The following is a 17,833-nucleotide window of genomic DNA, read 5'->3' as shown; positions in this document are numbered from 1 at the left end:
CCCACCTATGCCCTTTTGGTATAGTTTGTGTAACATTAAATTTGTTTCCAAGTACGAATTTAGACGGCATTGTAAAAGTTCATTAAAAAGTTTACCCATACAGCTTGTAACACTTAATCCTCTATAGTTTCATGGGTTACATGGGTCACCAGATTTATAAACAGAAGTTATTTGTACCAAATTCCAGGCTTCGGGTATTTCCCCAGAAAAAAGAATTTTATTAAAGAGTTTTGTTAATATATTTAGAAGTGTACTTGAACCACTTTTAATAAATTCATTGAGTATTAGGTCTTGTCCAGGTGATTTACCAGTTTTTAGATTTTTAATGCCAAGCTTGACTTCACTGTGTGTGAAAGGATAGTCCAGGGGAGTAAGTTTCTGTATTTCAGATTCAACTACATGTTCACAGGAGTTATTGCCCTTAGAGCACAGTAAGTTTTGATAGTGATTCATAAATGCTTGAAGTCCTGGAGTGGAAGAATTTGAGTTTTGCTTAATCTTATTTTTATTTAGGACCTTCCAAAAATCTTTTGAATTGTTCTGATTTAGGTTGTCAATGTTGTCAGTTACTGTCTTATAAAATTCATGTTTTGATTTCTTTTTCATTCTGTTAAATTCTCGTTTAGCAAAATTTGTGAAAGCCTGTAATAAATTGCCATCTTTTGGATTAATTTGAATCCTTCTTCCAAGTTTGCGGACTTCTCTCTTTAGTAGAGATATATCATTAGACATCCAAGGTTTTGGTTTTCTTTTTCTTATTTTACAATTATATATTGGTGGTTTAAAGAGAAGGGTTTTAGATGCAGCTGTTAAGTATATTTTAGGTAATTTACTGTTAATATCATCAATACTAATGTCTTTCTCATTTAGACTTTTATCAAGTTCAACTAGGTTGTTAGAGCTTTCTACATCAACAAGGGCTGTTTGGTAAGCAAGTTTACATTGATTAGACCAAATGTACTGTCCTTTCAAGGGGGTAGATCTGCATTCAATATATGGTTCACATTTAACTGGGCAATTAAAAGCACCACACTTAAATCTAGTACAAATAATGCTATGATCAGACAATTCTGAAGGTGGCATAACATTGAAATACAGTACATTATGTAAAACATGGCTGGTAGCCAACATGTAATCAACACAACTAAAACCATTAAAATTATAAAATGTACAATAACCAAGGGAATCACCAAGGAATCTTCCATTAAGAATTCTAAGGTTTAAAGTTTTACACAGAGTAGTTAAAAGTTCACCATGTAGATTGGTTTGACTATCAGTATTATTGCGTGGTAAAACAGAGTCAGGTGAATAGTCTAGAGGCACAAGGCAGTCAGAAAATGTTTCATTTATAGAATCATGTGGAATAAAATCAAGTAGATGTCCAGTACGTGCATTGAAGTCTCCACTTATAAATACTTCTCCAAGTGACTGAAAATGGGAAACTTCAGTAGTAATTTGAGAAAATATATTTTCAGATGCATCTTTTGATTTATATGGTTTGACATAGCAAAAACACAAGTAGAGTGTTTGTGATCTACAGTTTGGAATAACAACATTTTCTACTCTTATCCATAAGGAGTTATCAGATTCTTTTTCTTTAGTAAAATGTTTATAAATTTCTTTTTTAACAAATACCATAAGACCTCCAGATTTTCTGCCCTTCTTTTTTACCCTTTTGGCATTTAGTACAAAGGGAGAATCCTGGAAGATTGTGTGGTGAATCCTGCATGGTTTCAGAATAACAAATAACATTTTTATAAATAATTATGTACATGTAATTACATCCACTGAATATTTCTATTTTATTTCTTATGAAAACCTATTGCCATTAATCATCAAACAATTAATTATAAACTATAGTTATATCCAGATTTTTAAAGCCATCTGTATGAAATATAGGACTCTTCCATTGATGTAACGTAGGGAACAATATCGCGTTTTTTCATGTACCTTCACACGCTTTATAAGAAGAATTTCTACAGATATTAATATTTTTTCTTTGTTTCATAATACGGGAATCAAAAGTTGCAACCACTGCAAAAGAAAAAAAATCATATCCCGCTTACGCGGGTAATGTTTTTTTTTCCTGCAATGTCGCAACCATAAATCGACATATTAACAGAAACATTTTGTTTACATGCCTGGAGGAACCGGGGGAGGGGAATCCCCTTCCCAATAATTTTGCCAGTATATACTTTAGTATATAAAAGAAGCTAATTTCCAGTTGTGTTGACGAATTTTGGATGCCCCCCTCGAATAAATATCTGATCCCCCCTTTTAGTGCATGTTAGGCTGTGCCCCCCCCCCCCCCCCGCGCTGATGAAATTGCACTTCCTATGGGCCTGGTTAAATAGTACTGTTGTTATCTATTTACTCTACAAGGGCTAAACATTTTTACTGGACCGTAAAACCTACTAAACAAAGATTTCCTTAGGTATCTACGGTATGAACTGTTATATGGGGAAATCTACCCGTTTAAATAACATGTCGGGATAATTCCTTCACTTAATTGGTTTTTACTTATGCTAAAAATTTACAAACTTATTTTAAAATAGTACTAATAAGGTAATTGAATTCTCCTTAGTTTTGCTTTAACCTCTGGACATAGGAAGAAACTTGTTTTAAATTTTGATAATGTTCCCCATCTCATGGAACCTACTGGACAAGAATATTTCAATACTTCATTCTATTAATTCCGATTCCCATTAATTCGATAACATTTGCCTTACACTCATGTAATGAAGACGATTCTTCTTCCCTACCATTCATAAAAAATCAATTTATCATGTGTGATCATCTCACCGATACTCCCTTACAATGTGCATGTATTTGGTGTGAAGACGCTGGAAACTTTGAAAATTAATCCAAATGAGTCCTTTCTTTAGAGTTGAAGCCCCCAACCCCCCACACCCTCCCCGGCTTCCTTTCGAGAAAAAAACAAACCCCAAATAAAGTCTACCAAATAGTGGACAAAAAAGATGCTTCGATCTATTTTCTTTAAAAAAACTTAGTTAAGGTTTCTGTACTGACCCAAGTTTTTCCAAAAATGCACTGTCATAACCTATGTCTAACCTTTCAAACAACACTTTTAAAGCTTCCGGGGTTTATTGAAATAATAAATAAATGAATGTTTCCCAGGGGTCACATGGGCTATCATGTCTACATGATGGGTACGTTTTTAATACATATAAAGTGCGGTGTAGCAATGGAGCCTTTTAATTGATATATTCATGGTACCTGCTTCTTATCAATTAAACATGTAAAAGTACATATATATTATTTCTCCGCCCGAGAAGAGAGAAAGAAAATTGGATTAAGTTTGCAAGGAAATAAAATAACATCATGTTTAGTTAAAAACTTTATATTTTCAGCAAACAAAAAATCCTAGATTAAATGCAGAATTATACATGTATATGTATGGCGTTTTCTACCTCTGGTTATGCAGTGTTCGGTAAGACATTAACCAGTTAATGGCTACATGTAGAATGTGCTTACATCTATGAAACACTGCGAAAAAATACACTTTACACAGCTTCAAGGTCCACATCAAAAGAAGAAACACACACACATTAATTTTTAATTGTTATATTCACACATTTGGAAGACCGGAGATTTTTTTCTCAGATGCCGACTTTGATTTTATTTAATGAGCTTGTTTTTTGAACACATACATAATTCTCAAGTCCATACAGTATAGATTCAAAGCATACAAAATTTTCTTACTTTTTCACTCAGCTACATAAATCCAGACATACATATCTCGTAAGAGACAATTTGTACGAAATTAAAATGGACACTTACAATTACCGGTATTTTGCGAAGTGCGTGTGTAGATATACTTGAATAGTGCAACTAAAATGTACATAATAAATTAATCTCTGAAAGAAAATTCTTAACGGAATCAATCAATTTTGTTTTTAAAAAATCCTGTTGTTCAATTTTGTGTTTTTGACGTTTTTCTGTCTTTGGCATGCTTCAATCAAACAAGGGCATATGGATAAATAATGCAATGTATATAAACTATATATAAAAAGTTCTTCACGTATAAATAAATACTGGTTAGTACTTAGTCTATGTACATAATACTGACTAGAAGTAAATCACAAACAGTCATGCAGTGTTTGTCTTTTATGCCACTATATAAGGCCACAATGACTAGACCAGGAAAATCTAATCGAACACAGCGCGCTTTTCAGCACTAAATACGGAAACAGTTCACATTCGAACTATATTCTCTGGCGGACTGATACTGTCTTTTGATGACTGGTGGATGGAGTTTGGCACATCGCTTGTATTGGTGGTCTTTGCAGTTAAAAGTATTCATAATCACACCTGGAATGAAAAATATTGTAAAACGTTAACAGCTACAAATCCACTAAAACATGCAAGTTTAAAAGCTAATGAAACTTAGGCATTGTCATTTAAAATGGTTTAATGAATAAGAACCTTTAATTAATATATTTCTCATTCTGTTTCTGCATGCAGTACAACTTATAAACGTCTCATGCATATAAACAGCGTGTACATTCCAAGAGCATTTAGAAACTTTAATTAATTCAATTCAATGCAGCAAAGTGGCAAAACAACATAAGGTTGCAAATGTAATACAGGTATACAGAAAAGTGAAAGTATTTATTAGAATATAGAGCAAAGTTCCATAGGTAAAATGAACAATTAAGAATTGTTTAAGAAGAAAAGTTGACACAAGGGAAGTGGCAAACGACAAGCAAACGAATACGGCAAGCACGTGCAAGGATACCTCACTATAGGGGCGGAAACATTTCCATGTACGTGTTCGATTCGACTATTTATTGTTTCTCTATTAGACACTGGATAATCGGGTGGGACTTCTCGTGTCACATCAGTAAGCCTTTGACTTCGTCTCGAATACCTTGGTGGCATGTCGTTAACTGCTTGTCTATACGAAGTTCTGCGGGTATTATGATGCCTCCCTGGGTAATCGGGTGCGGGTGTGTAAGGCGGGGGTCCGTCCTCGTTTAAGAGACTGGGTGGGATGTCACACCACGCCCGTCTACCCCCTTCGTTCCTCACAAAAGAATAAAGTCCTTGCTCAGGATGATAAATTACATCTTGATACTGATCTTGATTTTCTGTCGCAGAAGAAATACTATTGGCCGTGTTTCCAGCCCGATCCCTTGCACGTGCCAAATATGGGTAATCACAATTTCTGGTCCTGATATTCTGTCGTGATACACAATTTCTGTCAATGTTATTGTCTGAACGATTACTTTCAGACTGTAATCTTTGATTGGATTGACTTGCATTCTCAACAATGTTCGTAGAAGCTACACTTGGCGAGCCACTTGGTACAGAATCTGCATTATGCGTTTCCAGTGTTCTAACAGGAACGCTGGGGATCTGTGGATTTTGTTCACTAGTCCGACCAGCTACAACTTCTGTCGAAGCAGTAGCAGGCATTTGTTCTGAGGACCTACTTGTTGCAGAAAATAAATTACTAACCGGATTTCCTGGCTGTATTGTCGTCATCTCTGGTGTCCTCACTGTCGTCTGCGAATTAGCTGCCGCTGGATGAGTTTCAGGTGACCCCACGACTTCGTTGTAGGATGGAGGCTGTAGGTCATTGCTGGTGGGAGTGGCGTACACGGAAGATCGAGGACATTCGCCCTCGTTCCCGCGTATGATAGGGATCCATGTCCAGATTTCATCGTAATTGGAATATCCCTGATTTAACCGGCCATCTCGAGGATTGGCGCGTCTGGGATCAATCCGCAAAACATGTGACCTGGATATACAAATACGATTAATACTACTTTAATTTCTTTAGAAAAGTTACAAGTTATCAATGGCCACTGAATTACTGCAATTGTCTTAAATAGAGTAATTTTGTTTGCAGCCAAAAGGAGAACGATATATCAATTATCACATTTAATATGATTTAAACCAGAGAAGCACAATAATATTTATTTTACCCATTTGCACATTGTGCTCCAGTTTTCTTGTTGTTTCTGAGGATGCAGACCAGCAGAATTAGGAGGGTCATTAACAGGACCCCTCCCGCTACCCAAAGAATGATGATGACCGTCTCTATTTTCACTTCATCTCTAACAATAATACCGGTACCATTTTTTGCTGCATTATCTGAAACATCTGAAACAAACACTTCCATATGTATACGGATTCAAGAAATCTTAGCACAAAACTTTTTTCCACAAAATTAAAAGTGTCCCTGCATATTTTAGATCTCCTAAAAATCTTATCACTTGGATATGGAATTTTTCCTTATGCGGCTACAACCATAATCCATGGAGTTATGATAAAAACCCAATATCATATCTGCCTTACACAGGTACGACCCCCGCTGTTCCGAGGCGGACTGATATTGGTATATTTTATTGACCAACTGATAACTGCAGTATACAACTGCCCAGTCATAAATATTCCATAAACGGTCATAAAATGCATGTGTTGTGCCAGAGAGTGTACACCATTGAACTTTTCGTTTCTTACAGACATGAGAAAATAGCAAGACGAACAGATCGAGCGACCATGAAAATTAAGTTCTTATTTCAGATTTCTTATTTTTGACACCCGTGCATATATGTACGCTGATCAATGAAGTTTGGTCATTGAACGTTGATGAAGCTTATAATGCGGTCATTGCGTAAACGTCCGACGTTAATGTTTGTATAATATTTGTATAAATATAAAGTGGCTAATTATGAGTATACACTGTATTACACTATTCAATTGAACTTATAGTTTATATATAGATTTAGACTGTATTACGTAGGAATTTGAAGTCTGCGAGAGAAACATCTTCCGTTAATTTGTTAATTTGATACAGGAAGTAACTGGAGAAAAACCCTCAAAGACATCTTTAAGTTTGTATTAATTAAAAAAAATTAAAAAATCAAATTGAATCCAAATAAATAAAAAGACGCAAGTTTAAAATCACAATCCCCGAAAAAATTAACAAACTCACCCGAAAACAGGAGCCTATTCCAAGTGACTGGCATGCTGTTATAACGATGTTACTCTAATTTATAATGTGCACAATGACCATAAAAGCACAACAGCTCAAAAGACCATGAATTTATATATATCAAAAGAAGTCGATGAACTTGAGTTTATCCTACTTTCCGCGTTGATCCAAACTGGTGGCGTATCTGATGCAGATCGAGGGACCCCGATGGTCAATACTCGCTCGGACCTTCAATCCCCGAGGTCTTGTAATCCATCAAGCCGGACTCACGCGCAACAACACACCCTGGGGAGAGCGGCGCGATCTTTATCATATTCATATCTCATCACAGGTGGGCATTCGTACTCCATCAAATTTGTCAAAACGATTACGAGGTGATTGTAAATAATTTAATCCTATTTTTATTTGTATACAGGCTGTGGCTTTGCGATTATCAGTTTTGTTTAGTTTATAACCTTATAGAACTTGTAGTCTACACCAGCTATAGTAAGTATCGAAACTTTTAAACAAAGAAGGTAGAATGAAATCGTAGCAATTTTATATAAAACATGAGGTTAAAATCGGTGTGAAACACGAAGAAAATCTGGTGTCTTTCTCTACCCTGGGGGGATCGTGAACTAGTTGTCTTTTTTACTATTTAATGTTTCTGAATGTTTTTTGACCCGTCCTTCTTGTTAGCGGAAGTTTTATGATGTTAAGGTCTATGTAAATTTTTATTTTAAATCTTGATTTAATTTACGTGCTTTTTAGTTTGTTTGATGTTTAATTACACGGAAGTAATCATCAAATTTTCTAGACTTTAATTGATACAATGTATTTAAAACGTTTAAATCTTTACTTAACAACTTGAGTTCTGCGTATATTTTGTTTCCCTTTTAATTCCAATACCGGTATGACCCTTATATACGAGAACTACAGTGATACTTAAAATCCGTTTAAAATCACCCTTAGGAGAAATTTTATCATTTTAACATCTTAACTATATTTTTGTAGCTGTGAATGACATTACGTAAATATTCTAATTTTTGGTTTAAAAATGTATATTTTATGGAGACAAATAGCATTTCAGCATCTTGTACGCACATCCCCCTTCAGATAACAATCGCGTCTCATTGGTCGGGTCAAAACACCGGAGGCACGCGAACTATTCCGTATATCTATGTTAGATCGGACACATGGAAAACCAGGATGCCCATCAAATATCGTGCGCAGACACACCATATATTTCTTGGGGTATCTTGTGGTCTGTAGATTTTAAGATAAAGGATTACATGTTAATATGGAAAACCCCCCAGATACACTACATTTCTGGAGGGTGTTTGACATATATATGTCGATTGCATTGCTCTTATTCTGAATTAAACATACATATATACATGTATACATATATTTTGGTATTTTTAACGGTGAAGTCGGACTACGCTGCTTGTCTTCAAAGAAGTTATACGTGTACTTGTTAAACCCGACATTTAAATACAAATGTTTTTAGAAGTGTGGCTTAAGGTTGTAACTTTATCATAAGGTTATAACGTCTTATCAGTTATAATTAAGATTACAAGTATTTTGATGTGTACCCATACTTAGGTAATTTTTTACGTTAAAATGTCAAATGGATATAAAGAAAAACTTAATTGTACTTGAGAAACTTTTCAGGGGATAGGGAGAGTAAACTATCCTGAGTATACCGTCAACATCTGCATTCTTCCTTACCCCCAATAAATAACTGAATATTGAATAGCCCGTCATCATAAATAAATACTTAAAATATAATAAATAGATAAGAACAATTAGAACACAGACAAAGTACACATAAAACCTTCAACTTAACAGTCAAATGCAGAAAAAAACTTACTTTTGAGACCAAAACTTTCCATAATACTCCGTTGCCCCTTTGAAACCGATGTACGGTGGACATCTGTAAATCTGATACTGCTAATATTCTTACAAAGCAAGAGGTTTTTAAGTCCCTAAAAATTCATTATTCATCATTTGCGGGTATCTAATGCAAGGAAGCGCTGGACCGAAGTCTAGAATCAGCATCCGCTCGGCTGTCACTCTGCTAAGCTTTAGAAGGAAACCACCTCCTTCAACGCCAGCTTATCTCCCCTTGCACAAGTAACAGCGGGATATTCAAGATAAGACGGAAATGGCGCAGAAGATACTTAGGGGTGTCAGAAGCTGTTGTTTATGTTTACAAAGTCTGTCTTATATATCGATCTATGAATAATGTTTATCTACTTCAATTGTGCAGTAGAATCCCTAATGAACTGATAACAAGATATTTTGCACTATGTCATAGCTGTCTATGGCTCTGGCATCTTTAGACCTTCGTTTTCACGTTAATTATGACTTGCAGAAATTGTGATTTATAGCAAACTTAGGACTTTATACGGGAATGGTCAGTGTTCTTCAGAACACGTGCACACGTCCTAAAGAAAAAGACTCTGTTACCGAAAACAATGAAAACCGCCCTTAATTGTTCACAGCAGATTTCGACAGATGCGGGGGAACGCTTGAATTTCCTTGCGATGCACTTCATGTTTGACACCGAAACAAAAGCGTGTAAACGACAATGATTATTTTTTCGCTCCTAATCAATATTTAGGCGTATAATTTTATTTAACCGCTTAGTCTTCTTTTGATATGATAATTGTGTATGAAGTTCAAAAGTTGCCTTCTTTTGTTCTTGATCTGAATCATGCATGAGTAACCGTCCTTCTGTCATGGAAATTGGCGAAGTTTGTTAAATTAGACTCCCCTATGGCAAATTTCGCTCAACTAGAAAATACACCATTTGTTTTAAAAATTAATTAAATACCTTCGACTGAAGGAGTATGACAAGTTTTGTTTGACAAAAAGAAGAGAGGATTTCAAAGGAATAAGAAAACTGAGAAGCACACAGTAAATTTAACCCTTTATATTACAAAGGATGTTGTGGCTTTTTTTTTACTATGAAACTATTTAACTCACAGTTCTAGGCGTTTACAGTGTGAATTTTATTATTGTTTTTCCTTTAGGATTCAAATAAAAACTAAATAACTGTAAGATCTGTGAAGTACGTTAGACAACCACTATATGCAGTTTTCAATGGTTTCCGTTGGTTGATTTAATAATCACGAAGACCCTTGCTCTAATCCTATTTTATCTATATATTTGCCCTAAGATGTATCTATTTAAACAAATACTGTTATTGAACAGGAAATGTGTGGTTTCACTAAAGGTCGCACCTCCTCCATTTAAAGAAGAGTCCATGGTTGACTTTGAGTCCATTTAGGGGAATTAACTTTCAATAAAATTGACATTACGTTGTAATTTGACATGGTAAATTGCATACCTGTGCTGTTTACCTGTGGTTCATTAACTTCCCGTTAGAATACACGTGCGTGCGGGGGAGAAATGGTTCAATTACACGGACTGTTTACGGTAATAAAATACTGAGACACGTTTATGGTTTTATTGTGATTTCCCTATAAAATTAACTTTAATTACATTGTTAAAAAAAGGGGGGAAAGGCGATTAAAGTGAAAATTGCAAAAGATTTTGAAAAGCACTAATAATATCAGAAAGATAAGCAAGGTTCCATCTCAATGCATTAGTTTCACGTATAGCCCCTCCCTCGACTTTCATTCTTAGTTGAAATACTTATCAGGCCCGTAGGAAGCAAATTCAGTTTGGGGGGGGGGGGGGCACAGCCATACATTTTCAGTCGACAGTTGAGGGGGCACTACCAAAAATTTCCTGACAAGCAAAAAAAAAAAAAAAAAAAGGTCATCAGACGTTTTTATTGAGGGGGCACATGCATATAGTATCTATGTTTACTATAGTTAGCTATATATCGGCAAAATTATTGGGGGGGGGGGGGCACGGCCTACGGTTCCTACGGCCATGCGCTTATACAGTTTAATCAAAATCTTATCCTCTCCCAATAGTTTTCCCCTCTGTGGATATCCATTATTTTCTTAGTTTACATAACTGTGACCAATGATTTATATATGTAATGGTTGATTTTGCGGACATAATACCATCACACGTATCAATCGATCTGGTGGGCAGATGCTGCCATGATTTTCTTGTACTGGGAATACACGTGCTTACGTTTATTATTTATTTGTTTAGCTAGATCGATGCTTTCTTCTTAATCTGGGCTCATCTTTTCCTCTCTCTCTCTCTCTCATCATATGAAGAGGCCTTGTCGAGACTCGGGTAGCATGCCTTTTTCCCCAGATGCGTTTGATCAATATTCTGGATAAGAGCTAGTTGACATGGCAACTCGGCGAAATAGACAGGGAAAATTTATATCTATATTTCACGTTATCACATCAAAAAGAGGAAAAATTAATTAATATCAATATCCATAAAAAGGCTTCCGTGAAAAACTAATAATTAATTGGTTTGATACAGTACCCGCAACGTTATTCTTTACAGGATACACGATACGATAGGATACACGCACGATACGATAGGATAAACGCACGATACGATAGGATACACGCACGATAGGACAGGATACACGCACGATAGGATAAACGCAAAACACGATAAACGCAAAACACGATAAACGCAAAATACGATAAACGCAAAACACGATAGACCTGATAAACGATCTTCACGATAGGATAAACGCAAAACCTGATAGGATTGTTTCAAACTGCGGAACGTTTTTTGACAAGACGAATAGATTCTTTTGTTTGATATACTGCAACATGTTAATTTTAATACTTGCAAAGCTGCAAATCTAAATGATAATGATATTTAAAGTATTATGAAAAAAACACTTGGGGTCACTATGGTAAGTTTATATAACCTGTTTCTTTATTTATTTTTGACAATAATTAAGTGGATTGTAGATAAATGTAGACTTTAATTATTTTAGATCATTTTACTCAATGGTGAACATTTCCGATTATTTGTGTAAATGTCGAAATTCTTATTAAGGTTGAACTATGAATCTTTTAATTACAGAGGTTGCTCAAAAATTCCGTAGATAAGTGTTGTTTCTCACAGGTACGATAAATTTATGAAACTCTAGAAATAGATTTATTATTTATACAAGAAATATATACCTAAGAAATTTATCTACAAATACTTAGTATTTTCACGGAAAAAAATCTATGCAGTGAATTAAATATTTGTATTCAATGTCTGATGCTTAAAGTCTGTGATGTATCCAAAAATCACAATATAAAAATAAAGGGTAAAAAATGGTTATAACAAAATTAATAAATTTGTCGTTATAGATCTATCATCAACTACTACCCCCCCCCCCCCCCCGAAAAAAAAATCAGAGTAGAAATCTAAATAAATGCTAATATAATAGCGCCCTTCATTAATACATGTAAATTATGTCATGACTTTTTGTTTGCTCGCGCAAACATTTCCGTGTAGATAAACCAAAATGAAACAATTATTTTCCTACATTTTGTTTGTGTAACGGTGTTACGTGTATAAATACGGTGTTACGTGTATAAATATTTTAAGTCAACAGTTTGTATCTGCTACAACTATGTGTCTGCTAAGCTGTCATAAATGTGGACATTTATATATCAGATACTTAAAACCTCGTATTAATTAACGAACATTGAATTATTGCATACTTTTTTGTTTAAAATACATAAGATCAAAAAAAAATAAATAAATATAAACAAAGTGAAATGCGACTTTTCGGACTAAATAATCATAAATTATTGCCATTAGACTTTGTGTTAACTGTTACTTAAAACATAATATTTAATATAGGTCTAAGTCGGCAAATAATTAATACCTTATAGATTAATTATGACAGTCTTAATCCAAGTTCAAGTTCAATTTATTCACCCAAACCAAAATATTGGTACATGGGGTTCATTAACAACATATATACATTATATACAATCTGGTCAGAGGTACATATACAAAACAAAAAACATGACATATGATTGAAAAGGAAAATAAATAAATAAGAGAGGGGAAAATATATATCAAGGAGGACAGACAGCATCATAAATTTTTAAAATAAACATACATAATTTTTTCAGCATTTTTTCATTTTTGGTTGACATTAATTCCATAAATTTAATAACATTAGGTCTGTGGGAAAAATAATTGCCCAGGTAATTTTTTCTTACATTAGCTAAAGTTTTACATTCTAAGATATAATGAAATTCATCAGCAGTTTGATTATTATTACAAAGTGTACAGATTCTATCACACAGTGGTATACCATACCATCTTCCAGTCTCTACTGGCAGATGATGATTTGCAGTTCGAAATTTTATAAATATTTTTCTAAATTTAGGAGATAACTTATCAATATAATGTTCAGATCCAAAGTTTTGTTTAAAGATTCTGTAAATCTGTCCTTTTGAAGAATTATTTACGTCACTAGACCACTTTTGAATAAATTGATCTTGTAATATTTGTTTTACAGAAGCAGTTATCCATTTATAATTCATATTGACACCCTGTTCGTACCATACATTTGATAAACCACACATATCACATATTTTCTGTATACAGTCTAACCATGGGTTTGTTAAGTTTCCATCACTGTACAGTATAAACATATGTTTGTATAAAACATTTACAATTTTATTTGGCGGGCCTGAAAAAAGCTTTGCCCAATATGAAATCATTCTACAATATACCGTAATATACAGAGGAAAGCGACCTGTTTCACCATAGACCATGTACGATGGTGTGGAACTTTTCAAATTAAATACATACTTTATAAACTTCAAGTGCAAACGCTCAATAATATCAAGATTTTCATAGCCCCATATTTCAGAGCCATATAGTAAGACTGGAACTACAACTCTATCAAAAAGGTCAAATTGACAGTCTACTGGTAATTGGAATTGTCTAATTTTTCTTATAATGCCATACATCGCTTTTTGTGCTTGTTCATACAAGTGTTTTTTTGTTTTACAAAAGGAACCTGTGCGTGAAAAAACAACGCCTAGATATTTAAACTCTCTAACATTTTCAATAACTAAGTTGTCGTAATAAAATTTTCTTTTTAACATAGGACCCTTTGAAAATACTAGAATCTTCGTTTTTTCAACATTCACTTTCAACTTCCATTGTAAACAATATGTCTGAAATTTATTGATTGCATCTTGTAATTCATCGGCTGATTCAGCCATAATAACAGTGTCATCCGCATAAAAGAGAATCAACAATTTAAAATACATTAGTAATTCGTTCTCAATGGTTCTTGAAATACTTTGTAAGCCTGCAATATTCTTGCTCAGTAAAAAATCTTCAAGATCATTAATATACATTGAAAATAAAAAAGGTGAAAGATTTTCTCCCTGCCTTACTCCTACATTACAACTAAAAAATTCTGTGGACATCCCATATCCCATATGAGGGATATTCGCAGGGCGGGGGTTTGAAGGTACATAACCAATTAAAAAATGAACAAAACAAGATCCGACCAAATAGCCAAAAATAATACTGACTTCTTAAATAAAGTCAAGTATGGAATGAAATCGATTAATAATAATACAGTCCGGTGTATTTATTCGTCTTGCGTAATCACGGCGGAACCAGGCGATCTCTTTAAATTTGTTTTATTTTCATCTGCCTTTCATTCCGAAAAAAAAAATAATATAAAAATAATGTGAGGTAAATTTCGTAGTTTAGAATGTAAGAATTATTTCAGCCTTATCTTCCATCAATAAAATTTATCAGAGAATTATTTCTAATTGTATTTACACAGAAAACCCGATGATCCGTAAGTTCATGTACATGTACCATAAGCATTAAAAACCCATAAATTGTACAATTATCTTATTTTCTTCGAATAAAATCTTTAATTTTCTATTAAGTGTTGTGCATACAAGTTATGAACAGAATCCTAAAATTAAGTAGATGCATTTCATTAGAACCGGGCAGTATTCAAGATAGGTAAATACTTGACATTACAGATGCGAGAGCAGCGCAGGTATGTTGACGGTGAATACACACGGGCCGAGGTGTCGTTTAGGGGGAAAAGGGGGAGGGGTGTCTTGACCAGACAGGAAGACAGTGTACTGATTAGAGAAGTACATGTAGGTGTCAGTTTTCTAGTAAGGAAAGCTCTTCGATTTTTCACTCAGATATACGCTATATTTCCAGTTCATTTCCACGCGGAAATAGGTAAGCTGTTGAAAGTAATCATGGTTTTTTCCTATAAATATTCTTTTTTCTAAATTTTCTGATGCCAGTAAGAAATATAAATGAAAAACTTCTATATAATAGTAAATATCATGGTATGATGAATTGGGTAGAGCATTTTCATGCATTTTATTTTGTAATTTGTATTCTTTATTAAGACAAATTAAGGAATTTAGATTAATAAATAGTGATAAAAAATAAATACAAAAATTGAGGATACGGACAAAATCAGTGTAAATGTCATCATGATCATTGTCTTATGCTTTATGAATCATTTGATATCAAAACATTAAATAATTGCACATACATGCTGATCAGAGGCATAAACACATAACAATTTTATCAGACAATGCCTCGGGAAAAAAATGAATATCGCTACTAAAAAAAAAAGATTCATTAGACCCGTGCTTATAATTTTTTTGGTACACATACATCCTACCTTTCCGGAAAGCTTCCTCTAGTGACTCTGACTATTTTAAGAAAATTATAATTCTAATTTTGACAAAAGAAAAAAAATATTCCTACAATTCGATAAATTAAAAAGAGACCAAGAGATCGATTATTACATTTCCGAAAATATGGTTTAAATTTCGATTAACGCTCTCTGCTTGACCATTATAAAACATTTTATTTATTTATTCATTTATATTTATTTATTTATTTATTTATTTATTTATTTATTTTATTCTTTTACTTCTACACTTTCTTTTAATGATGGAAAAACTAGTAAGGTATACATGTAAAACTTTCTTTTCCTCTTCTCAGTTGAAGTAATCGTAATTAAGTTAACAAAACGAAAAATAAACTCGGGGTATCTCGGAAGTTTCTTCCCATAATAAAGATAAAAAGCGAGGGTTTCCGAATGTACACGTTAAACGCAAAACACGATACACGATAGAACCTGATAAACGATCTTCACGATAAACGCAAAACACGATAAACGCAAAACACGATAGAAAACGCAAAACCTGATAAACGCAAAACACGATACGATAGGATACACGCACGATAGGATAGGATACACGCACGATAGGATAGGATAAACGCACGATAGGACACGATAGAATTGTAAAGAATAACGTTGCGGGTACTGTATAACATGAGCAAGCACATCGAAGCATCACCGTGATGTCTTACATTTAAATGCATTTCAAAATATTACGATTAGCTGCCTGTTGGTATGATGTTCATGTCGAATATTGTGATGTTTACCCTTTTATGATTATGTTTACACGAAATTCATAACTGGAATGCACAACGTTGTGTATTTCAAATTCGTGAACTCATCAGGTGTAGCAAATGCACTTTTTGACAGTGACAAGTTTATTGCAAGGTATACAGAACTATTACCCTACGGTTATGAGTAAACAAGACTGTACAACATCAAATCTTTTTATGATTCACATCCTCGTTAAGATAAGACGGTATTAAAAGATATATACACCAGAGAGAGAGAGTTTTAAATCAACATTTCATTTATATCTTCAAAATATATGGCACTTAATTATATGCTATGCTACAGAAATGTTATTCTTTAAAGTAATGAAAATTTGAAACATATACAGATACATGTACATGTAATTTCATTTTTGCTTTAATTGGCATAATCAATATAAATGTTCCAAAATTACTTAAGTAAACTTACCCAATTTTCCATTGGCCATTTTCGTTCAAGTATGAGATTATTATGTTTGTCCGTCTCTCCATCAATACTTCAGTTTCATTTATACTACAGTGACATATCATCAAATGCATGTCATCATAGCCACTCGCCGAGGGAAAAATTCATCATCTGATTGGTGGACAGTGAAGCGTGTCGAATACTCCGCATATTATCGGCAGCATCTTTCCTGGCAAAAATCTGGACGTTGACACAGTCAACCCTGATACACTGTCCGGTAAAGTGCGTTGTTTTAGGTCACACAAAGCGCAGAATGTCCCATTGAGTAAAACGTACATAGCCCTTTGTGATGCAAGATAAACTTGCGATATTGTCACAAAGACAAACCTAGCCCCTATAACTATTAAGCAATTTGTCATTTCATAGGCAGATGAAATCAGCCGAAATTATAAAAGTCAATTTAGGTTAATCTATCCACAAGATGTGACACAATGATATTTTAACGATTTTAAAATGTTTCGGTCAATGGTCTTTGCTGTGTGCAGATTTCTCCTCTTTCTTTCTTTCTCTCTCTCTCTCTCTTCTAGGATAGCTGATATCAGCCGAAGTATATTTCTGAAGCAAACATGTAGAGTTCTAGTTTTAGACTGAGAGCACAGTTTTTAAAATCTTATTCAAATGCTGTATGTTCATATAAATGTCATACAAATATTATATATATATATATATATATATATATATATATATATATATATATATATATATATATATATATATATATATATATATATATATATATATATATATATCCAAAATTGAAATAAAGTCTCAGTAATCGGATTACAATATTAAACAAATATAAAAAGAAAACACAAGAATCCTCCGTAAAGCTTTAGCGCTTTCATTAAAAATCTTCAGAAGCTTTACATTACAAAAATGTATACAACGGTAACATAGTAACAATGATTATTATGCTCAATGATTATTTTACTCAGCGTAAAATGTATGTGATTGTTTGTTCATCTGCTTTTTTTAAAAAATAAAATAAAAGATTAGTTAGCCGAACGTTTAAATCATCTGTTAGTTTGTGAAAGTTAATGACGCATTGCAAT

At 33.7% G+C, this 17,833-nt stretch overlaps 1 protein-coding gene across 1 annotated transcript; it reads right to left on the bottom strand.

Moving 5' to 3' along the window:
* Positions 1-4,674: 4,674 nt before the first annotated feature.
* On the bottom strand, positions 4,675-16,877 carry LOC133205664 (uncharacterized). The gene is made up of 3 exons (XM_061341510.1): positions 16,746-16,877; positions 5,952-6,129; positions 4,675-5,764 (listed from the first exon to the last, which is right to left on the bottom strand). The coding sequence occupies exons 1-3, from the start codon at positions 16,762-16,764 to the stop codon at positions 4,675-4,677; spliced, it is 1,287 nt and encodes a 428-aa protein (XP_061197494.1). The 5' UTR covers positions 16,765-16,877.
* Positions 16,878-17,833: the final 956 nt, after the last annotated feature.

This window comes from Saccostrea echinata, unplaced genomic scaffold (assembly GCF_033153115.1).
Source record: "Saccostrea echinata isolate AGI-Se365-2 ecotype Australia unplaced genomic scaffold, CSIRO_AGI_Sech_v1 ptg000054l, whole genome shotgun sequence".
Classification (NCBI taxonomy): Eukaryota; Metazoa; Mollusca; class Bivalvia; order Ostreida; family Ostreidae; genus Saccostrea; species Saccostrea echinata.
The sequence above is the reverse complement of the archived record's forward strand: the minus strand, read 5'-3'. Positions and strand labels throughout refer to the sequence as shown.